This window comes from Rhincodon typus, chromosome 9, assembly GCF_021869965.1.
Source record: "Rhincodon typus isolate 14 chromosome 9, sRhiTyp1.1, whole genome shotgun sequence".
Classification (NCBI taxonomy): Eukaryota; Metazoa; Chordata; class Chondrichthyes; order Orectolobiformes; family Rhincodontidae; genus Rhincodon; species Rhincodon typus.
Window position 1 is genome coordinate 64732689 of NC_063340.1, and position 25819 is coordinate 64758507.

Here is a 25819-nt window from a genome sequence, read left to right on the forward strand (position 1 = left end):
CTCTCATATCCAGCTGAATGTATCTCACTTTTTGCCCCACTTGGCAGTCGATAGCTAAGATCAGGTACAGACTATGGGGATTGGGTATTTGCATCTTATACAATGGCAGATAACACTGATGTAAAACACTGGCATTGCAATGACTTGCTCCAGCTCCACTTTCATACCTTCTTGAATGAGCATGTCAGCTCACTACGTTGTAAATGCTGTGATCTCAGTGAACGTTACTGCCACCATCCCTTTTAAGTGCAGGAAACTACAGGCACTTCTTGGTCTTATACAGGACGGGAAAACCAATTCCTGTTGTAACTAGAAGAGTTTCTTGCAGTTAACAAGATATAGTTTAGTGTATGTTAGCAACTAGTTGCAGGTTACATTATTGTTGACTTTGAGGAGGACCGGATGTTAGGTTTTACTCCATTGACATCCTAAACTGTAGTCCTTATGGCATCATTACAGTGGGTGGTGCTTATTGTATTCCTCAGGATTAACCCAGTCTAGACCCATTTACTGGTGAACAATCACTGCAAGATCAAGATTCTTGAACATCACACCTAAAAGGAAGGTACGTGTATCTTCATCACATGGACTTCAGCAGTTCAAGAAGGAGGTCCATCACCAGCTTCTGAGGAGGCAACACAGGATGGACAATAAACACTGGCCTTCTCGACAGCACCCACATCCCAAGAGTGAATACTCGAACAAACAGATGTGTTGAAAGACTTGTATTGTAGTGCAATGCTTCTGTACCCACCTCCTTGACCAGCACATGCACATTCTTATAACGGAACATAACATGCACATAAGGGGGCCACTATATCCTGATCCAGTTGAATTAGACATCCTGAAACAAAAGCTGAAATTGTCAGAGAAACTCAGCAAGTCTGACAGCATCTGTGGAAAGAAAGCAGAATTAGCGTTTCGATTCAAAATGTTAACTTGCTTTCTCTCAGCAGATGCTACCAGATCTGCTGAGGTTCTCCAGCAATTTCTATTTCCGTTTCAGATCTTCAACAACCACAGTTCTTTGTTTTATTTTAGTTTGAATTGGACATCCTGTTTCATTCTTCCTCTTCCTGGCCCAGTGGCACTGACCTAAATTGTAGCCCCTATCATGGCTGTAAACAGTTAATTCTCCACAGACTGGGGACTGAATATGGGAACAGCATCATATCAGGCAATACGTTCACTTACTGAGTTATGGAAGGACTTCAAGAAGAGGCGTTGGATGATTTTGTGAACGTTCCAAATATAAACACTGATGAGCAGATCAGTAAACCTTAAGTTCCATAAATAAGCAGAATATTCTTTATTTGAGATATACACCAAACATGCTCTGAACTAGTCACAGTTCTTGGTAATTGAGTCCTTTGTTAGCCACATACAGTTACTTTGGAGGTTCAAACAGCAGTCCACATGGTTCCAGCAAAAATTTTCAGGGAAATGTCTAAGGGAATGTCTAAGACTGAGCTGGAAGAGTATGGTCAGTCCTCAGGTCAGCAGCTGAAGGGAAGTGCCTTCTGTCTGTGTTTACAATTATGTTGCAAAGTATGGATAGCCAAAATCTTTACTTATCAGGAGGAGGGAGAGAAAACAAAAGAACCTCTTGTCTTTGACTGCATGATCTATGCCTTTACTCATTGGACCATGGCAATGCCTGAAAATATCATGGTAGTTTTTGTTCTGAAAATGATGAGCACAAAATCACTACATTTTGGAAGCAGGCCATTTGGCCCAATGAGTCCAGACTACCCCTCTGAAGAGCATCCCACCCAGGTCCAAATCCCCGCCCCATAACCCTGCATTTCCCACAGCCAATCCACTTAACCTGCACGTCACTGGGCTGTGGAAGGAAACCCATGCAGACCCAGAGAGAATGTGGAAACTCCATGCAGAGAGTTGCCCAAGGGTGGAATCAAACCCAGGTTCCCTGGCGCTATGAGACCGCAGTGCTAACCACTGAGCCACCGTGACAAGGATGCCGATGATTCCACAATAAAGTGGAAAAGATGGGGTGGGGAGAGGAGAGGAGGCTGAATCATAAATGACAATTTGTTGATCTTACCCTGATCACACGGGGATGTTGGTGCTGATTTCGATCTGTCTTCTTCAGATGGTGAAGCTCCAGGGATCGATTGCTGTGGGTCCTGACCTGTGTTCAACTGAAGAGGAAAGAAGCCCATATAACAAACATGTTGCTTACACTATGCTAGAACACTGGTGCAGCAGCACTACACAAAATGAAGATACAGTTCGCTTACGTTTGACAAAGTTGCTACAAAATAATTTTGAGATTATTTTATTGGAAATGACATTTATATTCAATGTATTTCACTGTGTTCATCAAAAACCTGAAAAACAAAGTACAGCAGGCTGACCAATGCTTTCGTTGCTTCACAGAGTAAATCACGTCATCACTGTTATAACTTAGTTTCTGGGTGCGTAAAAGGGGTCCAAATAGATTTGAATATTTTGCATACCCGCCTTAAATGGTCTTTAGTTATGAATTTTGAAATGAAGAACACTGCATATTTGTGCAATTCATTTGTATCCTAAATGAATGATAATTGAAAACAAACAGGGAGCCAATCCACTTAAATGAAAGAGTTCTGATTGTGCAAATAACAGGTGGCTTGCTTTGCCTGCTTTTGCCTAAAGGTGAATCTCAGAGCAGGAGTTTTAGCAACTGGTGAGGGGGTGCAGGCAATTGCTAATAGTCTGGGAACACTTCTATTCCTCCTAGCTTCACAGCTGGAACTGCAGAGAAGTGACATTCTGTTAGTGTCAGCCACCTGTCAAACTTGTTGCAGAACAAGTTCTGTCAGGGTCAAAAGCAGACATCAGCCACACATTTATCAATGTAAGGAGACTATCACTGGGAGGGCTGAAGTGTGACTGAACCCAACAGAGGTCCCCAAAGTTGGGCCTTGGTTCACTAGCATTATGCCTGTAAACTAGAGCAAGGAAATTCAATATCTATTCGAAGGGAAGCCTGTCTGCCAGCATAGTTTGGCAGAGTGGAAATACCGACATTAAATTATGGAGATGGGGTTATTTGTAAAATTGGAGTGCATCGTCCAAGTCTTTCATAGGCCTGGAAAAATTACAGCATCCTGCCACTTTGAGGTCAGAAGAGAAATGCACAAAGGGTCTAATGATCAAGTAAATTTGTTATTTCTTCAGCTCCCAATGGATATAACTGGTCTTGAGCTCATGCCAACGAACAATAAACTTTGACTACTGATGTTTTTGAAACTTTTCCTGTGCTTCAATGGAACTCTGGCTAACTCTGGCAAGAATTCCCCAGATATTTTCCAACAGCACATAGCAGACACTCCTGCTCAGCCCAGTAACTCTACCACATACCTCCCTTCAACTTGGCAGGAATAAGCCAAAGACATGCTGAGGACCTTTCCCTTAGTTCCCGGTAAGATAGAGGTTCCCAAGGCATTTTTGTCCTGGCACTGTTTTGAGTTGCAAGTCCAATTTTTAACAGGATTAACTAAGGAAAGAATCTCTTCTGAATATTGACCCTGGCTAGTAGGTGGAGAAAGAAACTCAGGTAACAGGAGGCCATTGCAGAGTGCCCAAGGGAAATGCCTGAGGCGATCAGGTAAGAAGCAATGTGTGGCTGTGTGGGTAGTGGTGATCCTGGTGTGGGAGTGGGGGGAGACACTTGTCCACACCGAATACAAATAGTCACCTTCTCACATTCATCAAGCCTGCTCTGGTGTTTATGTTTTCATCCTACAATTTCTCCCCGTTGCCAACCTTCCAGCTGATGTACTATGCCAGTCCCGCACTGGCGGTGTAATGGCTGATTAGCTCTTAATAATACAGAACCTGCTTGCAAACGAGCAGTATGAAGATACCAGGGAAAATAAGGGTCTATCCACTGGGTCACTTAAATGAAAGAATCATTTACTTGATATCATGTTTGGGGTAATAATGGTTGTTGAACTCAGAGACCACACACTGGGAGGGAGTACAGGGGAGGAAGGAGAAGAATTGGATTTCTGCCAAAAAGGCATGAAACGTGATTTTATTTTGCAACATTTACTTTGTTAATGTTTAAGGCATTGTGCAAGTATTTTGCTAGCTTTACTGCGACCAGACAAGAATGAGCTTCAGACACACAGTTAAGTTTACCAAACATGAGATATAAATTGCTCTAGCTCTCATTAAGTATGTATAAATCTCAATCTTGTTATGTGAGCTAACAAATTTTCTTTGTAACATTTTAAAATCCTATTCTTGTTCTATTTCCATCCTTTATGACTGGTCACACAGCATCAACAGAAATACAAAATAACTTTCAAGAAATAACCACTAAAATTAATTTATTTATCATACCAAGTTCTGCTGACAGTATGAGATTTTATTTCTATCTATTTAAGTGAAGGTAGATGCAAAGACAATTGGCCTTCATTCAAAAGGTTATACGATTGGCAGCAATGGAGCGAAAAAAAACAGGACAAGGAGCAGAGCTGAATGGATTAAGGGAGATCTGAAATACATTCTGCCTCAAGGCCATGGGAAAATAGCAATCATACAAAACAACAGGAAAAAAAATCATTTAAGGCTGTGGTTTTTAACGCAGTTAACTGCTTGAGTCCTGGAGGAAGCAAATTTCTTCCCTAACCACCATTCTTCTTTATTTGAAGTTTTGCCACTGGCACAAGCCCAGTTTTAATTGCACTCCTCAGCCTAAGGTGCTACTACCTTAGGAGGAGTTAAGGCTCATAAAAAGTGGTGGTCTGCACTGACGTTCCCTGTAGCAGCAATGCTTTGCTGCTTTTTCTGCCTTCCCAGCTTGGCCTCTCCAGTCTCGACTATAAGAATACAATGGTAGATAATTCTTAAACAATCACATGAAAGGAAACTTCTTTATCCACTGCTTTCATCTTTTGTTCGAGTGCTGTGATTTCCAGCACTCAATAAGGCTGATACACTCTCTGTCTCACTGTAAACTGCAAAACACTTTCTCAAACTGGTTTTGGAATCAACAGAACAATATTCAATGGCAACCTCCGTCAGATTATTTTCCTTAAAATGAAAAAGTTCCATCCATGAGAGCTTCATTAATGGTTCTGTCCAGGTAGGTGGAGGAAGATGAGTTTCAGAAGGAAGACGTTACCAACAGTAAGTAATGACTGGGAAAGAGTGCTGGGGACATTTATTTTCGAAAAGTGTTAACTTCAAGGAAAATGTGGTTGAAGCCTTTTCAATAATGGAAGAACTAGACTCTGTCCACGTAGATAAGCTATTTGAGCTAGATAGATTAATTAAGACCAAACATATGAGCAGACATTATCAAAGCATGAAACGAAGTTAAATTCTTGGAGGCACTTAGCTTTACAGAGTTGCCAGTCTCTGAAGCATACTAGCAGGTGAAGGGAATGCAGATTTGTTTGAGAATTCAGAATGGAGCTGTATGAGGTTTTTGAGAGAGGCCACGGAATGTAGCTGGGTCCTCCTGAAATGTGCTGCTCAATCCAATCTCTGTCATTAGCAAACTGATTTGCCTGGAGGAAGAGACCTAATACTTACTTCACACATGTACCAGAGCTGCCAAGAGGGAGGTCTCCGTGAAAGTTCCATCAGGATGAACACGTTGGTTGAGGTCATCAACCCCATTTGTAAGCCCATTCCATCTCGTCTCCAGTGAACATCAGCTGGATGCCCACAGAAAACCCTAGGGACTCAGGTACTTTATTCACTGCATCTTCATTTTTGATGCAATTGGGTCTTTAATATACATATAGAAAGAATTATATCCAAGGATTTCCTTTTTGCACTTGGGTTAATAGTAACATTGTTGAATGGGGCAATGCGGTTGATCATATGCAACAAGACATGGTTAATACATGACACAACACATTGGAGTACCATCCTGAGAGCTGATAACGCCAATACTCACTTAGGAAAACAAACAAAAGTTTGTTAGTACATTCCCTTAGTGAGGATTGTGAAAACAAAGGGCAGAATCTTGTGTTGCTCTGGAAGCAGGCAGCAAGACGTGAAGGGGAACCTCATTGTGGGCAAGGCCCAAATCTGGAATCCTAATGGTGGGATGATCTTGTGCAATTAAATCCTCTTAGATTTAGAGGAATGTCAGCGAGCCATCAGGAAGTCCTTTTGCACGAATATGCATCTCAGGAATGTTCTTTAAAAGGCTAGATCACCAGAATTAGGTGCCCATTCCCAATTAAATTCTCTCCAAGTGAGAAATACATGCCTTTGAATCTCAAATGCAGAAAACAAGTGTGCAGGTACTGTACCTGCTGCACTTTGGAGTGAGCAGCTACTATTGTGTCCACTTTGGGGAGCGTTGGCCCCTGCTATGCCATGAGAATAAGCAGCAATAAGTTTGAGAAGACGCAGTGATTGACAGCAGAAGACTGGATCATAATGTGAATGCATAAGGAGGCTGGTTCACGGGTGGAAGCCTGTATGGAAAAGGGAGGCAGGCTGAAAGGGGAAGGGGAATGGTAGAAAGACCAGAATGTTTATCTGCAGGCAACCAATTTAACAGATGTTCCTGGCTTGAAGGGAGTGAACATCCATCTGGGTGCCCTTTGAATATTGTGCCAGGTCCTTTAGTCCTGCAAGTTAACAGAGGTTGGGGAGGAGTCTGGGGATGAGTTCCTGCCTGAATCTGCTCTGGCTGTAAGATTCACCACTCTCCTCATGCACACATACATAAAGAGCTGAGAACCGTGTAATTGCGTGAGAGACGCTAAGAACTGCAGAACTATGTTTGCACAATGGGAAGGCTCCACCTGAAGAGTGGAAAGGGGGAAAGGCTCTGTCACGCTGAGTCAGGAAAAGATCTGCAACCACCCAACCCAGCCTATCCCTCCCACCAAACCACATGCCCTCCCCCCACCGACCATGTAACCTCCCAGCACTTGCTGAGAACAATGCCAGGGCCAGCAGTGCCATCCCAAAGGAAATCAGGCTAATCAGCAGAGATTAGGGATCAAATCTGAAAGTTAACTATAAAGCCATTACCAAAAGCATTTTAGAGAGAAACCCAAATACGTACACATATGTTTGTGTGCTGACACTGCTGTCTTGGATAGGAACCACAACCACAATGTATTTTACAACTGGTTTTGATGTTTGGGGAACCGGATCTCAGTTATACAGAGTACTATAATGTGACAGCGCATTATTGCTCACTCAGTCACACATTCAAAGTGCACATTCTCGCTTTTAATACTCTACCTTTTTCTTCCGTTGTCCACTGTTGGTGATCTTATCTGGAGTAACACCGAGATCTGCTAGCACTTTAGCTATCCCTCGAGCATCAACTCCGCAGTTTGGTGCCACATTGGTCTCACAACGTCTGTGGACATTCATCTTGCATACTACATAAAGGATGGGAACATTTCATTAACAAACATGGGATTTGTCTGGCTTTGCAGCAACTATTTTGTTTTAAACTGAAAGCTAAAGGTGAAAGCTAGAACTGAATTTGTACTTTGACGACTACACCCAGCATTTTGACAGAGATAATTCGATATTTATGAACAAATAAACAGAAGTGAAATGGTTATCAAAGAGTGACCTTCCCCAAGAAAGAAGAAGCCAGGTAAATAGTATAAATTACATGACTTCATTATTGGCTCCTTTGACATTTCATACACAGCTCTCATCATCACAAGTGAGCCACACAAAGTTAAATAATATTGCACTCTGAACCCAATTCATCAGAAATATATGCTGAGAAATGGTAATAAGAAAATGGTTTCTATTCCAAAATAAATCAATTTATTGCTAAATGAACTTCCTGAAAATGCGATGTAATTGATGTGAAGATCCTGAAAATTTGATGTAATTGATGTGAACATCCTGAAACCATCACTTGTTAAGTATATGTTGGGAATGATATTTGAAGTTGCCGCTGCTGAGAGTTTCTGGTCTCTTCTCTCCCTTCTCCCAAGTAAATCAGACTCAAAGATGACATTCTGCTTTAACTTTCCGAACAGTACCAAATCTCAAACTGAAAATTCTGTCTACATTTAACTGGACAGTAAGAGAAGGTGGAGAAATAAACAGATTTTACTGAAACTGTTTAAGTTGATTCCCAGGATTACAAAAGAAATACTATAGAGTCTGAACCAGTTCAAACTTAACATAATTTAAAAATCTTCTGTTTCATAACAGCAACTGCAAATAATATTTTAATAATCATTAGCCATTTCTGACTTTGATTAGAAGGTAAGATCTGATCAGTGATTAGTTTTCTCAAGAAGGGTCTAGGCCCAAAACGTCAGCCTTGCTGCTCCTCTGATGCTGCTTGGCCTGCTGTGTTCATCCAGCTCTACACCTTGTTATATCAGTGATTAGTTTAGACTCTTTTGTCAATATTAGTTAGTTTTTTTTCCTTTATTCATTCACAGGATGAGGGCGTCACTGGCAAGGCAGCATTTATTGCCCATCCCTAATTGCCCAGAGGGCAGTTCATAGTCAACCACATTGCTGTGGGTCTGGAGTCACATGTAGGCCAGACCAGGTAAAGATGACAGTTTCCTTCCCTAAAGGACATTAGTGAACCAGATGGGTTTTTTCCTAACCATCAACAATGGATTCACAGTCATCATTACACTCTTAATTCCAAATATTTATTGAGTTCAAATTCCACCATCTGCTGTGGCGGGACTCAAACCCGGGTCCACAGAACGTTATCTGGATCTCTGGATTAACAGTCCAGCGATAATATCACTAGGCCATCACCTCCCCAAGCAGAAGCAGAATGTTATAAGTGGGAAGATTATCTTTGTTCATTATTTGTACAGAATCAGGGAAATGTAGGGAATGTATAGAAAGGACATGGTTCACTACAAAAGTGAATGATGAAAATCTTTTCTCAAAACGTTTATTAAAAGATATGATAGTTACGTCAAATTTCAGAAAATCTGAGGACCAGTCTCCCTTGTTATACTCATGGTACACCTGCTACTTGTACTTTGAGCCTTCTTCACATTAGGCACATTAGCTGCATATAGCTTCTTGAGCAGCTTTGGGCAGCTTGCTGATGTTTAGTATTTTGATCTTGAGCCACTGCACCCCTTTCAACAGGAGATTAATGGAAATGGAGGTCCAGCCCAATTTTGTGTTTGCACAGGGCCCAAGCTTATTTCAGGCACTTCGAGAGAACACCATTGTTGTTATTTAGGCTCCAGTGTTGCTGAGTAAAATTAGACGGATGTGTGCCACCATAATGTTAGGCCTTAATGGCATTACTTTCACATATTATGGCCAGTAGTCCCATGGCAAACCAAAACCTGCTTTCTCTAAACCTGTAGTCCAAAGTGTCTTCTATTGCTGTCAAGGGGATTACAAACACTCTTTACTCAGCAGTCCCTGGGGTTGGAAGGGTCATTAATGGAAATGAGATACATGGAGACAGCTTGCTGGGTGCCATCACGCTGCTGATATTTGAATGATGTGTTGAGTTGGTGGTTTGCAGCCTCCAGAAGAATAAGTAGCACGACATGGATGACAATTCATCCTACATTGCTAATGTTCCTCCAACAATTACTCAGAAGAGTTCATCGCTGAGCTGCAGTTAATTGCAAATATGTATGTTTAAACATTTTGTGACTGCATCAGTGCGGTTCTCAGAACACCAAGGATTCGAGTCCAACCATGTGGTTAAGCAAATAGTGTCTCAGATGATATTACAGTCCAGTATGGTGGAACTGTTGTACAGATAGTGGCCATTGCTTGGATAAAATTTTAAACTGGAACCCTGGGATGAATCTTATGTTTTATTTTTGGCTAAGTGCCAGCTGCATTCAATATTTTGAAAGAAGTCATTGTGAGGCTGAGCAAGTTATCTCACCATGTCTTACCAAACCTGTCTCATTAACTACCTACCCTGTCCGTCTTGTTCAATTCTAGTACCATGATACAAGCATCATTCCCAGAAAATGTGCCACTGCCGAGATATCCTGGTATTGACCAGCATTCCTGGCATTGGGACCATCTTTTAAGGGTCATTATTAACCCAGACAAGCAGCGCCCATTCAAAGGTGCCGTGCACAGAGTTCCTGACATTTGCCCCAGAGTTGCAAACAAGTGAAATACATAAAGGGCAGGAACCTGTAGGTCCTGATGCATGGCAGGATGTAGATACAGTATGCACCCTTTCCCCAGGGCCAGGGATGGAGGCCATTACACCAGACCATGCCAGCCCAGTCCAAGGCTGCCACCTGGGTTAGTGTAGTCCCAGTCACCTGAAGGGATGCACAGCATTGTCAGAAAGAAATCACCATCCTTCTCCAATCTGCCAGAATAAGTGCTACCTCACACTCACTTTATCTCTGCTACTTACCCACTTCCCATTGAGGCTTGTGCTTGACAACTCTCACTAATTCATGCAAAACCTTCTCTACTCGCTGTCACCCACTGTAATCTCTGACACTACTGACCTTGCATACCCTCTGTGCCTCCTACTCACTCTCTTGGGGCAACTCCCTACCTGCACCAATTGTAATAGCCATGCCTCCCATTTTCATCTTCCTTAATACCTGAGCCTCTCTCATTCCAGGAGGAAACCAGCCCAGGATAGGGCAGAAATGGTCAAGATGGATGGTGGGTGGTCCAGCATTTGGCTCTTCAGTCCTTACAAGGAGAGAAACCTGACCATAAATGCCCTGAGTGGCTGACTGACCATGTCCAAGCTCCTGCACTGACATCAGAGGCTGCCTCTGACTTACTGTGCAGGGGCCCACTGTCTAAAGGCTACCTCCGTTGGCTTTTGATCAAGGTCTGTGGACAACCATAACCAGCTTCATGGCTTTGTGGCTGTGTGAAACAACAAGGTGAGACAGCAATACTGTGAGCCTGGTATCTCTGGTTCAGGGGTCAAAGTGTAAAAAGACAAGGCAAGATAATGCAAGGCAGGAATGCTGTGAGCGTACAGGTCGGCTCCGAGTGAGAAGGAGCTGTATGACAACAGGCAAACAGGCCAGAAAGCAGCCTGGTCCTGTTCATGAGCTGGGTGTCCCTGAATGCAAGGTGATCTGCCCATACTAGTTACCAGTCCAGCCTGAGATAATGCCTTGAAGTGCAGAAGCATCTTGTAAGTGAATCGGAAATGTGTCAAAAGGGTTCTTAGAGGCTTCCACATAGTTGAACACCAATATCCGTGGACGTGGGTTGCCTATGGCCAATGCCCATGGAGTGAAAATTTGTAAGGTACAGCCAGAAATCTAACTCATTATCATGGTGTGAATCCCTTAAAAAGAGATCTATACAGATCACATTTCACCAAAAAAACACTTAAGGTTCAGCTTATAGTGCCTGTACATCACAGCACATAGACTCAGAAGTTGGAAACCGACTGATCCAGAAAACATCGTCATTTCCTTGGAGTTGGCAGCAGTCACAGAGTTTCTTCTTATTAATGCTGGAGAATGAAAAACCATCCAACGTAGGCACCTGGCATCAGCAACAAGCATTACTCAGTCAGCTGCAACATGGCCAAGGAACATATGTAGCTTTCCTCTGTTCCAATTACATTACTTAGCTTCATCCTCAGAAGATGACACCTTGCCATTAAGTGGGGCTGTTCTGGCCCAGTTCCTGAACAAGCCTGTCACTATTACACTGTTCAATTTTGGGCAAATGTAGTGGTGCAGGGCCACACGCACTACAGTTGATTGCAAAAAACCCAAGTTCATTCACATCAGGCCCTTACAGGCAGTAAAAGACTTTGATCCAATCAACTTGAATTGTGAAAGCTAACATTTATGCTCGACATCATCCAATTCCCTGGGCAAAGATGCTCTTTGTTGTAACTAAGACGTAATTAAATAACTACTGTTTCACCCTAATAGAAAATTGATTTTATTTAAGAAAAGTGTCATCATTGTTCAGGAAGCAGTTGAAGATATTAAAGAGATGCAAAGCTGCAATGTCATTATAAGTTTAAAATATCAATTAGTGCGAAGTTTAATCAAAGCTTTGCCTTTGATTTCTTGAATTTCCCATGGATTGTAAAGGTTTGGCTGTCAGTGATTTGGCAAGAAACATAAATATATGAAAGACTCAGCAACCCCACTAAACCTAATAATGCTACTTCAACTGGTCTTATCCATAAGGACATTTGACAACACAGAAGCTGAAACTCTAATCTCAGCAATTTACAAGTACAAGCCCACATCAGCACAGAGAAAGCACTTTCATACTTTTCCAGCTAAATTGAAAAGTTAAACTCCTGCCCATTTTACAATAAAAATCACCAAGTTATAATAATTTTAATTGACATTTTTGACAAAATTAATTTTCATATTTGTCAGAAAATGTACGATGTTGCATTTTGCTAGTCCATAGGAAATTGTTTCCATGCAAGTCCAGACTGTGCATTACCAAGATCTCTGGGATCTGAGAACAAGAAACCAGTGAAGTCTTCTGAAGAAGGGTCTCGACCCGAAACTTCAGCTTTCCTGCTCCTCTGATGCTGCTTGGCCTGCTGTGTTCATCCAGCTCTACACTGTGTTATCTCAGATTCTCCAGCATCGGCAGTTCCTACTATCTCTCTAAGTCACACTACTGGCTAGGTGAGGAAAAGAGGAACCAGCCAGGATCATGACACTGGGCAATCTGACAGTAACAGCTCCAATTGCCAAAGTCCTTTTAGGATGTATTGAATACTGCCCATCGGTAATATGACAGGCAGGCTATTAAAAATAATCCTTATCAAACAGAATAAATCCAGATATTAGTTCACCATTTAACATATAAAATGGGTGATTGCTCTTAAGTAAACTCACAAGATTTAGATTCTTCTTTGAATTAAAGAGGCCCTGAGAATTACACAAGTGTCACTTACTTAAGGGAGCTCAACCTGCAGCATGAGAATAACCTTTAAGGACTGACTAGTTTAAAGATGTGTCATTCTACAGTGGGAATTCACAACTTCTAACAAACCATTAGGGTCAGACAGCATAGGAACAGGCCCTTCAGCCCGCCATGTCTTTCCTGACCAACAACCACCAAACTACACTAATCCCAATTACCTGCACTTGGTCCATAGCCTACTATGTCCTGGTATTTTAAGTGCTCATCCAGATGCTTCATAAATGATATGAGGGTATCTGCCTCCACCATCCTCTCAGGCAACATGGTCCATATTTCTGCCACTCTCTGGATTTAAAAACTTTATGTCAGATCTCCTCTAAAATACTTGTTCCTCACCAGCATTGTCTGTATTCTCAATGCTCACTTTTCTCATTTTAAAGATTGTGCATTTATAATTTTCCTTCTTGCTTTTATTTAACTTTCTGAATAATTTTCACAATTTTGAAATGCCTTTTTATTGCTTGTTGAGATAGTCCTCATATAGAATCCCTACATTGTGGAAGCAGGCCATTTGGCCCATTGAGCCTATACCAACCCTCTGAAAAGCATCTGACCCAGACTCACCACCCTACTCTATCCCTGTAACCCTGCAGTGCCCATGGCTAATCCACCTAGCTTGCACATCCCTGGACCCAGTGGGCAATTTAGCATAATCAACCCATGTAACCTGCACGTCTTTGGACTGTTGGAGGAAAGTGGAGCACCTGGAGGAAACCCTTGCACACACAGGCAGAATATGCAAACCCCACATGGGCAGTTGCCCAAGGCTGGGATTGAACCCAGGTCCCTGGCACAATGAGGCAGCAGTACTAACCACTGAGCCACAATGCCACCCCCTAATATATCACACTGAAATTTTCAATCGTTGTTATCATTCTAGAAAATTTTTTTGGACATTATAGTTCTTCCTCTGCTGTTTTTTTTTAAGATCCATTTATCTTCTACTTTTCAAATTTGATGAAACGCCTACATATTTAAATATGAACTTGTCTTTTCACTTTACCAATGCTTATATACCTGTTAATACTGCCAACAAAAACACACAAAACCTTTTTCCAAACTTGTGCAGGTTGACAAAGGATTTGTGTGATTCATTTGGGTATCTGGGACAAGTCTGTGCAACATCTTTACGTGACTTTATCCATCAAAAGAGTTTTAATTGGTCTGTAATTTTACTCCAATACATTGGATCATCTTCATCTTCAGATAAATTGGTGCAACAACCAGAGAGGAGTTTACTTCCAAATAATCATAATTTTGCTTTTAGACACTTGTGGGCAACTAGACTAAACCAAATGGTTGTTTCTCGATAGATAATGCAATCCAACACTGTTTTGTGTCTTGGAGATTCAACTTTTCAGAAAAGAAATCACATCTATAAGTGAGTTCTTCACTGAACTGTGGAAGAACTGAAGCTATTCAGTATAGATGTACATTCTCTCTCTAGTACATGATGTCGGACAGAAATTGCACAAACATTTAAGAAGACCTCTCAAAGTACACCACAAAATGTCTACAGGTCATTGCATAAACAACTGAGTATTGCCCAATAACAGCCTAAAAGCTTCAAAAGTTAGTTTGGAAATCTGAAGACTTTGTGTGTGAGCATGATTTCAATATACCAACTATCACACAGCCCACGATGTGGAACACAGTTTTCTCTAACTGCAAGGTCGATGTTTATACTTCTAATTTTGCTGAACTCTGAAATACGATACATGTTCCATGCAAAAGATGAAACTAACTTATATTCCCTTATTTTAGAAATTTGGCTGTAAAACTCAAAGTTAGTTTACTGTTAGGAACTCTTAATAAAGCCAAATAATTGTTAAGCACTAGCATTAAATTTTAACTCTGGGAAATCTTGTATCATTTTCAATGGAGGCAAAGTATGATATGGAACAAATTCAAGTGAGGTTTAGGAAGAATTCTAAATGATGAAAAGGCAAGGACCATCAAACCCTTGTCAAGCAGACAGAACTAAAGTCAAATTAATTTTTGTTCAGATTACGAAAGAATCATTGTAATTAAATTAGAAGTAATCAAGGTAGAACTAACACCAAAGCCAGACTGAATTTACCTCAGGATGCTTAAAGAAATAACACTGATAACCTACTGGATATTCTTAGTTTTCCTAAATTATAAAAAGTAGGGGAAGAGGTTTAATTCCCTCCTCCTTACAAAACGGGGCAATTGCAAAGCTGGAATTGAAGAGCTCCCCTGGACCTTCACTGAATAATCTAGCTCTGAATCAGATGGGTCCTTCCTTAATTTAGGAAAATGGTGGTTCCATGTCACACGGAGAACCCCAATGCAATTTACAGAGTGTTCATTCCCCTCAGAGGAAAGAGACTCTAACATTGTAAAGTTTAAATAAATTTGAGAAATTGGGGAAACAGAAACAATCCTCCAGCCTGAATAACAGTAGAGCAGGCAACCAACATCCCTGGCTCCTCTCTCTCACTGCAATGAACTCACTTTCCCTGAATACATGGTTTGGTGCTCAATATTTTGTTAGCAAGACTGCATGAGTTATAATGGGCTGTCCATTCAGGAAATAAATAACACGCTGACTGCATAGGCATGGAGCTCAAAATTGAATAGCTCTCACCTTATTGGTTGGCTGCTTGAGAGTTTAACATTGTTCGTTTAATGTCTCAGGTTTATTACTGAGTGAATGGCCAGAAACCTAGAGGTGAATTGATTCAAGTACTTAAAAGGAATGTACACAATGCAAGAAGCTAGAGAACATAAAATTCAAGGTGCTACTGTGCTGCCAGAAGTGAGGCAAAGCAAGAGACCTTCCACTCACTGTGACTTGTGACACGGTCCTTACTGTAAATGTTTGGGTCTGCTAATTTAAAGTATCATGCAAATTTAGTGGGCACTTTCTCAGATGCTGAGAGAGGGGAGGAACATCGGGAAAAAACAAAGAGGGTCAACTGAGGTCAAGGGCAGGAAGCCAGTCATATATGCATTTTCTGGAGGAACAGAAGCCTACTTTGAGGAAGAAGATTAATGGCCTGACCAGGGTAGCTGAGATAAGCTACCTGATCTGATGTTTCTGCCTTGCAGTCTCTTTATATCCCGTTCTTAATGATCACTGCTATCGGTGAATTCAGAACCGTGGAGACTCTTGTCCATCCTGTGTCATTTAAAAGATACTGGCCCTCAGAATGTGCCGTGTATAAGGAGTTCTCCCTCATACACACTGTTCCTTTCTTTACATCCCTGTTAGAACATTTTTGTCAAACTGTTCAAATAAAAACTTCTGCTCATTCTTAACAGCTGCTGACATGCCTTCTCCTATCTTTGCTCTTCTAGAAGGCAGTGGCTTGAAATGTCTGTGAGGCTCTGGCCTTGTTGGTGGTCTCCATGAAACTAGCCCTCTAGTGTTTGAGGGGGGGAGGACTCATTACATCAGACAGCATGATAACCAACTACCAGTCCATCCCTGTACCGACAATGATGTCAGTGATGAGGTTGGTATCAGGCAGCATTAGGAGCAAAATGAATACCCACTCAAAGGCCTCATCCCACTGCTGGAGGGCTTAACTGAACTGGGAAGGGTCCCATGCCAAGTGACCAGCCTGGCAGGCGGTGAACGTGAGGGTCACTCCTTCACGGGCCCTCAGTCCACTGAATATACTCCCCCATGTTCCCCTCCCTATAAGGATCTCAAACCTAGCCCCACACCTCTTAGGACCCTGTCAATGGAGCTTGCGCAATGAAACCCACAAGCACTTACCCGAATCCTGATCTGACGCTATAGACATACCTGAATAACTGGCAGTTCACTGGAGTGAGGCCTTCTATCCCTTGGGGGAGAAGGAGGGACAGCAGATGCCCTGCCTCGAGTCTACTTTAAATGGCTGTAGAGAAGCTGATGCTTTCTACAGCAGGTTCACTCACTCTCTTTCAAGCCAGAGTAGTGGGGAAGCCTGGAGCTGCAGACTGTAAACAGGTCCCAGACCCAATCCTTGTCAAACTCCACTATTCTTTGCCTGCCAAAGTGAAAATGCTCTGTTTATGTCCATTCTACTTCCTGCATGTTAGCCAATGCTTTAATCTCCAGGAGTCCTTGTCTTGCCTATTAACCTCTTGCACAGATGCCTTTGGAAAGAAAAATAAGGATGCTTCAAAGAGACAGTACACGGAGTACTGCATTCAGCTCTGGCCATCATTCCTCAGGAAGACTGACTTTCGGGTGGGTACATTGCAGAATCACCAGAAGGGTACCATTTTTTGGACAGATTGGATTAACTTGCATTGTCTTCTCTGAAGTTTGACAGGCTGACAGCTGATCAAAATGCTCAAGATGATAAAGGGAATTGAAACAATTGCTACAAGTGTGCAATCTCCTCCAGTGGGAAGATCCAGAAGAAGCAGCAATAATCTTAAAATCAGAGTTAAACCATTTAGGAGTGAAATCTGGAAGCATTTTGAACACACTAAGGGTAGGAGAAATCTAAAATAAGAGTTCTAACTGCGAGGATAATTTAACTTTTCGAGACTGATGGGCCAAGGAGTGGCAGATGGAGTTTAATTTAGGTAAGTGTGAAGTGCTGCGTTTTGGTAAGGCATATCAGGACTGGTATACTTAATGGTAGGGCCGTGGGGGTTGTTGCCAAGCAAAAAGACCTTGGAGTGCAGGTTCATAGTTTCTTGAAGGTGGAGTCATGGGTAGAGAGGGTAGTGAAAAAGGCATTTGGTATGTTTACCTTTATTGGTCAGTGCATTGAGTATAGCAGTTGGGAGGTCATGTTGCGGCTGTACAGGACATTAGTTACTGTTGCGTGCGAATCTGGGCTATCCACAATAGGAAAGATGTTGTTAAGTTTGAAAGGATTCAAAGAAGATATACAAGAATGTTGCCAGGGTTGGAGGCTTTGAGATGTAGGGAGAGGCTGAGTAGGCTGGGACTATTTTCCCTGGAGTGTCGGACACTGTAGGGTGACTTTATAGAGATTTTTAAATCCTGAATGGCATGGATAGGGTGAATAGCCAAATTCTTGTCCCCAGGGCAGGGGAGTCCCAAACTAGAGGACATAGGTTTAAGGTGAGTGGGGAAAGATTTAAAAGGGACCCAAGGGGCAACTTTTTCAGGCAGAGGGTAGTGAATATATGGAATGAGCTGCCAGAAGAAGTGGTGGAGGCTGGTACATAGAACATAGTACAGTACAGCACAGTACAGGTCCTTCGGCCCACGATGTTCTGCCGACCTATTATCCTACTAAGATCAAACTATCCTGCATACCCAACATTTCACTATCCTCCATGTGCCTATCCAAGAGTCGCTTAAAAGTCTCTAAGGTATCAGACCAATTACAACATTTGAAAGACATCTGGACAGATACATGAATAGGAAGAGTTTAGATGGATATGGGCCAAATGCTGGCAAATGGGACTAGATTAATTTAGGATATTTGGTTGGCATAGACGAGTTGGACCTGTTTCTGTGCTGTACAACTCTATGACTCTGTGACAGAACGATGAACAGAAGGACTGAATGGGGTACAGCTGTTCCTGTTTTCCAAAAGGCTGCAGAGGAACTTTTGGGAATGTATTCTCATTTCCATTTTCTCTACATGATCCAAGGCAAGATCCTATTGAGGAGGAAGAGAGGACAGAAAGAACAGATTGACCTTCCATCTCTGCTCAAGCAACCACATCCTCGGTACTCCTTAATTCGCCCTTTCTCACTCACTCACCAGCCCAGATAAATCTACCCAGCAGACTGTCAATAGTTCCAAGGAAGTTTTTTTCATTTGGTGACAGAACACAGAAGGAAGACTGAAGATTCGAGAGGTGAAAAATGCGTTCTCACATGGTGGAGCAGATGCTCGAAAGAAGTCAGCTTCCAGCTCCTGAGCCTGCGGGCTTAGATCTTTAGGGTCCTCTTGCAAAAAGGACGATTCTGAATACGTATAACACTCACATGGAGGCAATGGGAGCCATTTTAAAAGACCTCACTCAAATGGCATATGACTAAGCAAGTCTAATGTGACCTTCATTCTAGTATTTGAGTGCTATGTTAGACAGCAGCCACACTGAACAAGTTACATTTTTGTCCCTTCTTTCTGGTTGGTTTTGCTCTGCCCAAAATACTCAAATGCTACATTGTATTGTAATAGATTTCAGACTCTCTTATATGCCTCAATAGTTCTCCAGCCCACTTTTCATCGAGTTGCTCAATGTCATCAGAATCCAATAATCACTTTGTTTTCATAATTGCTGCTACTGTTCGTACACTTGGCTTCTGCCACCTCATTTTCTATTGTTATCCCATATCAGTTCATTTGTTTTGTATTATTGTTTGTTCTATCCTATAAATGTAATGGCAGATCTTCATTTAGTTAACAGCTTTATTTTGATGATCATTCCACTCCCATTCTACCTCTGTCTTTTCCTGGTATTTTAACAAGCTGTAAATTCAATACCATTGTTCATTAGTTAAAAAAAAGATTAAGCGTCTCCTGTGACACACTTACTTTCTCCTCTTTCTTCTTTACTGCCTGCCTGTCATTTATATGCTCAGCTATAAACAGCAGCTCAATGTAACAAATCTCTTTTACATTCATGACCTTGAAAATTACTGGTTGAAAAATCTGCACGTTTGATTGTGTTTCATGTTACTGCCATCTGCTGGGAGATGTTGGCACAGTCCCATTCTTATTCAAGCTGACAGATAAATTGCAGGCCTCTTGTGGCAGAATTGTGTGCCCTCTTCATAATGGGTTTGGTAGTTTGAGGGTCTCTCTAGTGGCAGTGGAGACCGTACCACCTTCCCAATGTCACTCTGATAAAGTCTGTGGTGGAAGGCCTGTGGACTACCTTCCCACTTCACCGTTTATTGAGGCCTTTGAGCGAGCAATTGGTTCCCTTCTAATGGTCTCATTGCACCAGCGCTGTACTAACCAAATGGCAGGCAAGGGCTTACCTTTTACTTAGTTAGAGAATAAACGTTGGTTTACTAAATTGATATTTGAAATGAACAGTTTGTCGAGTGAGGGAAGGTTAGACAGGCTGGGCTTGTTTCCATTAAGGTTTGCAGGAGGATGAGGGGTGATTCGATAGAATTGTACATGATCTTGATAAGGTGGAGATGGGAAGCATGTGTTTCCTGTGGGTCATTCCAGAACCACAAGGCGCTGTTTTAAAATTAGGTGCCACCCTTTTAGGACAGAAATGAGGTGAATTTCTTTTCCTGAGGATTGTGTGAACTCTCAGCCTTAAGGCGGTGGAGGCTGTGGCACTGAATATCGTGGGAGCATGACAAGCAAGCTGGGGTAGCTTTGCCCTTGCTGTTGAACACTGTCTCCCTCAGCTCCTTCCACCACCACTCACCCTAGGTCTGGGATCCAGGGATGATTCTAGGCCTCAGGTAGTGCCTCGAGTTGGCCAGCAGCTCTTGTAAGGTGGGATTTCTTCTGGAGAGATCTTGTTCCCAGGGAAAGGCCCACCACTGGCATGTTAATTGCCCGGGCAGAACAAGATATGAGAGGCCTTCCCTTAAAGAGGCAACAAGGGGCTTTTGTCAGCTCTCCACCACAGGGAGTGGGCAGGAGAGTGGCATTGAGGCAAACGATCAGTCATTATTGTACTGAATGACTTCAATGGTACTACAGTCACACTACGTACTTGTTTTACTTCCTTCCTAAGATAACCAAAGATCCTTGCAACAGTGACACAATAGCTTGCATTTACATAGCACCCTTACTGCAGTAAAATGTTCCAAGGCATTTCACAGGAGAGTTCTCTGACAAAATTAGACATCAAGACAATAAGGAATTCCCAGGACAGGAGACTTAAAGCTTTGTCAAAGAGATAGTTTTTAAGGGTAATGAGATTTACACTCAGTGACCAATCTTTATGATAGACACGGTTGTCTTCCAATTTAAAATTGCTACATTAAACATAAGAACAGCCAAGTTTCCTATTCGTTGGTGGTGTTACATGCAAGTAACATTATAACAACAGTGCTACATTTTCATCATGAGTGACACTTTTGTACCCATCAGCAATAGCACACTACAGCAAATTGTTTTCAAAAATCTCACTTGTTTAGTTTTGTGAAGCTTTTCTGAACACCTTAATGCAAGTAACAGTCTGGTGTAATTTTTTGGTTAGAATTAGCTTGCATCCCAGTGTAAATGCAGCCTGAAGCTGGCATCCACAGCAAACTTGACATGAGGTCTGCATCTTACAAGGTGCCGTGGTCTCTTCACACGCTAGTTTTTTTTGGGAGGGTGATGGAGGTAACTCCTGCCCCAGGAATTGATCAAAACTTGTTGGATGAGACAAATAGAAACCAGTTTTTTGGGGAATCAGTTTGGACTTATGTATCATGCTGAATTGATCAATGCAGATAAATGTATATGTATTAGGAACATATTTCTTGATTTATTAATGTTATTAATGAAGAAATACTTTAATGTTTGAAGTAAATAGCAAAGGGAAAATTTGAATCACCAAGGTCAAGCCTTATGTGAAAAATTACATCTATTCACTGAAAAATAAATGTAACACTCAAAGTCAGCATTAGACACAATCTTAAATTCTGTATATTGCTGTGCTATTTTCCAAAAGATTTATCGCAGAAAAGTGGCAAAGCAAGTGACCAAATTGATGAGTTAAAAAAATGCTGGATTCTTTCATCTCTAAAATGTGACATAAATTCTATAACCCACTTTGATCAACGACAAATCCAATGGCAGGTGCTGTACATGGTTCAGGGTATTTGCTTTTCAATACTCCTTTAGTTTTTAACTCGTTAAATAGATCAGCAGGGACAACATATTCAAGGGGAATTTTGTAGAATTCCTGAGATATGTCACACTGGTAACGTAACATGAAAATTACACATATCGATAACATGGTGTGGCACTGGGTTACAGCACCATTATACACTATAATGAAGGATGGATTGGGAATGAGGAAGGGACATGTTTGAGCTCTGTAGTGGGCAACTGCCAATGACACCAGTCTGACTGAAGTGATAACTAAATTAGTTTTACACTGCAATATACAATCACCAGGGGGAAGATGTCAATGAGTCTAATTTTTACTTTCTGTTTTATTTGTTTCTGTTCCTGTCCAGATGACAGCTGATACTTCCCTTGTTCCCCAGGAGAACTGATGATGGATTTAAAAGCTTACACAGCTGTTTCAGTTACCACAGTGACCAAAGTGACAGTTTTCCCATATTCTAGTAATAACAATTATGATAGCATATCCAGAATACGGTACAACGCATACAATTTTGGTCTCCATGCCTGAAGTTAGGTTTGCCTTAAAGGGGTTGGAATGTGGGTTCATTCAACTGATTCCTGGGATGACAGAATTGTCTTGGAGGACAATAGAATGCAGCTACCCTCTCTGAAATTCAGGAGAAGTGATCTCTTTGAAACAAATAAGATTCTGAGAACACTGGATAGGGTCAATTATTTACCTTTCCTGGAATTAAGGTTTGGGATAAAGGGTCAGCAACTGAAAGCAAAGTTCATGTGAATTTTTTAAATTTCTCTACCATCGAGGGATGAAAATGCTCAATCACTGAGTATATTCATGGTTATGATCTACAGATTCTTAGAATCTGACGGAATCAAGGGACAGGGGCTCAGTCAGAGGAGTGTAATGACTTAGTGGTATTATTGCCTAACCACTTTTGGAATACTGCATTCAGTTCTAGTTCTGTGTTCAAATCTGCAAATATTAGGTTTATTCTGAAGCACCTTTCTCTACAAAAGGAAACCATTCACCAGGCAAGTTAATAGTGTCATACACTGCCACCTGCAGGAAAACAAGCCTCTGTGTCACTGCAAAAAAGTCATCTTCTAATGTTTTCCCTTTGCAGTTTACAACATCAATTTCAACTTGATATTTATACGGCTGTGTTAAGGGAAGTGAGATGGGGGTGCTTGCAAAAAAAAAAATCAGACCTATAGAAATTTTGGTACATTGGGCCATAGGAGGCTAAAGATAGGAAGCAGCAATAGACTGTAGGGATATAAACACCACAACTGAGATCTTAAATTGATTGTATTGGCCGTGTCAAGAGACAATGCAGGTCATGTTCACAAGGATAATGTTTGAGCTTGACCTGCCATAGTTTAGGATATGGCTAGCAGCATTTAGCATGTGCTAATGTTTACAGGGGGTGGATAATAGGAGGCTAAGGAGAAGAAGTTTGGAAGAGTTAAATTTGCAAGTGACAAAAGATTAAAATTACTGACATTTGAGGTAGGAGGACAGGCAGACAATATTAAGGAGGTAGAGATGGATGATATTTGTGATGGAGAATATATTGAGTCAGCATTTCAGCTTAGGTTGAATCAGAAACAAGATTTAGGAGTCTTTTTCAGCTAGAAGCAATGGCTGGGTTCTTTTATTCTTTATTCATTCATGGGATGAGGGAGACGCTGGCCACACAGCGTTTATTGCCCATTCCTAATTGTCCAGAGGGCAGTTAATAGTCAACCACATTGCTATGGGTTTGGAGTCACATGTAGGCCAGACCAGGTAAGGATGGCAGTTTCCTTCCCTAAAGGGCATTAGTGAACCAGATGGGTTTTTCCCCGACAATCGACAATGGATTTGTGGTCTTCATTAGACTCTTAATTCCAGTTATTTATTGAATTCAAATTCCACCATCTGCATGGTGGGATTCAAACCCAGGTCCCCAGAACATTATCTTGTGCTCTGGATTAACAGTCCAGTGATAATACCACTACGCCATCACCTCCCCTGAAATTGCAGTGAAGGTAATCAGTTATTAAGAACATAATAGCAGAACATTTGGAAAATCATAATCTGATCAAAATGGTCAGTGTGGCTTCATGAAAGGGAAATCGTGCCTGACTAATTTATTAAAGGTTTTGGAGGAAGTCTCAACCAGAGCGGATAGAGGGGAACCAGTGGATGTGGTGTATTTTAACTTCTAGAAGGCATTCGACAAGGTACCTCACAAAAGTCATATGAGAACAACCCCGGTGTTGGAGGTGGTATATTGGCATGGATAGATAATTGGCTAATGGGCAGGAAACAGTGAGTGGGGATAAGCGGTTCTTTTTCAGGTTGGTGACCCATCACCAGTATGGTTCCACAGGGATCAATGGAAGGAAGTGAATGTAATGTAGCCAAACTTGAAGATGACATTGAAATCCTGGAAAGACAGGTTGTGAGAGGGAAACAAACAGTTTATAGAGAGATACTGATTGGTTAAGTAAGTGGGCAAAAAGTTGTCAAATGGAGTATAATGTGGGCAAATACAAAGTTGTTCATTTTGGAAGGGAGAACAAAAGAACAGAATACTATTCAAATGAAAAATAAAGTTGTAGAAAGCTGCATCACAAAGGGGCTTGGGGGTACTTGTACATGAAAAATAAAGCTGGGACACAGGTGCAGCTGGTAATCAGGAAGGCTAATGGAAGGTTGGCCCTTATTTCAAAGTGGTTGGAGTATAAGAGTAAAGAAGACTTACTACAACTGTACAAGGTGCAAGGGAGACCACATCTGGAGTACTGTGAGCAATTTTGGTCCCCTCATTTAAGGAAAGATATCATATCATTGGAGGCAATTCACAGAAGGTTCACTAGGATGATCCCTGGTATGAAGGAATATCTTATGAACAAAGGCTAATCAGGTTGGGATTCCAGTCACTGGAGTTGAGAAGAATGAGAGGTGACCTCATTGAAACACATAGGTTTCTTAAGGGGCCTAGCAGGGTAAATGCTGACGGAATGTTTCCCCTCATGGGACAGTCTGACCCCAGAGGGCATAGTGGCACAGGAAATGGAGACTTTGTACACTTTTCACTGTACCCATGTATCCCTGTAGTTGAGTACATGTGGCAATGAAACCTAATGCTAATTCTAGTCTCAGGATAAAGGGGCAACAATATAAGACTGAAAAAAGGAGGAATTTCTTCTCTCAAAGAGTTTAGTGTCTTTGGAATTCCTGGAACAGAGAGTTGCAGAAGTAGAGTCATGTATACTTAAAGGTGAGATAGATAGATGCTTGATCATTAGGGGAAATCGAGAATTAAGAGCAAAGGGTGGGAAAGTTGATGTGAGGAATGTCAGATCAGTCATGATCATACTGAATGGTGGAGCAGGCTTGAGGGACCGAATGGTTTACTCCTGTTCCTATATCTTATTGTTTTAATGGTCTTATGTTATTGATTTTCACCAAATTGGGCCAATGTGGGATGCACTTAGAAGTGGCATGTGGGACCAATTCTGGGACTCCGGCCCGCGTTCCCATTTTCAGAAATACTCATTGACATGAAATAAGGGTATTGGTAGCCAGCCCAGACATAGTTCTCCAGACCTCGCAGATTCTATGTGGAGGGTGTGAACACTTTAACCACCACCCTATAATTTTATTGAAGTCAGGCCCCTTCAGTAAGCTGACACATTCAACACTTTTCAGAAGAGTCATGATTCGTGGGGAAGCTAGCACCAGGTCATCAATCAAAAGGAATATTCAGTATTCCCACTGAACCACATCAGGCCTCTTACCTTCTCATCAATCAATCATTTCATACACTATTCATTGCGTCAATGTCAGAAGTTTACATTCACTTCCAACCCTCAATCTTAAAAGGCAGTGAAAAAACCTCTTCAAAAGAAAGGGTTATCAGAAGATAATAAAATAGCTAATCAAACCCTTTTTTTTGTGTACAAGATGAGGAGTGACGTAGATAGAGTGGATAGCCAGAGACTTTTCCCAGGGCGGAAATGACTATCACAAGGGGGCATAATTTTAAGGTGATTGTAGGAAGGTATGGGGAGATGTCAGAGGTAGGTTCTTTACACAGAGAGTGGTGGGTGCGTGGAGTGCATTGCCAGCGGTGGTAGTAGAGTCAGATACATTACGGACATTTAAACGACTCTTGGATAGGCACATGAATGATAGTAAAATGAAGGGTATGCAGGATAGT

General features: G+C 41.7%; 1 protein-coding gene across 1 annotated transcript in view; it reads right to left on the reverse strand.

Annotated features, from left to right (window-relative positions):
• Positions 1–25819, reverse strand: part of LOC109930871 (protein kinase C epsilon type) — a 229968-nt gene that overhangs the window by 176159 nt on the left and 27990 nt on the right. The window contains exons 6-7 of the mRNA XM_048601242.1: positions 7231–7373; positions 2066–2162 (exon numbers count right to left, since the gene is read on the reverse strand). Coding sequence (XP_048457199.1) covers positions 2066–2162; positions 7231–7373 — 240 coding nt within the window. The remainder of the gene's footprint in view (positions 1–2065; positions 2163–7230; positions 7374–25819) is intronic.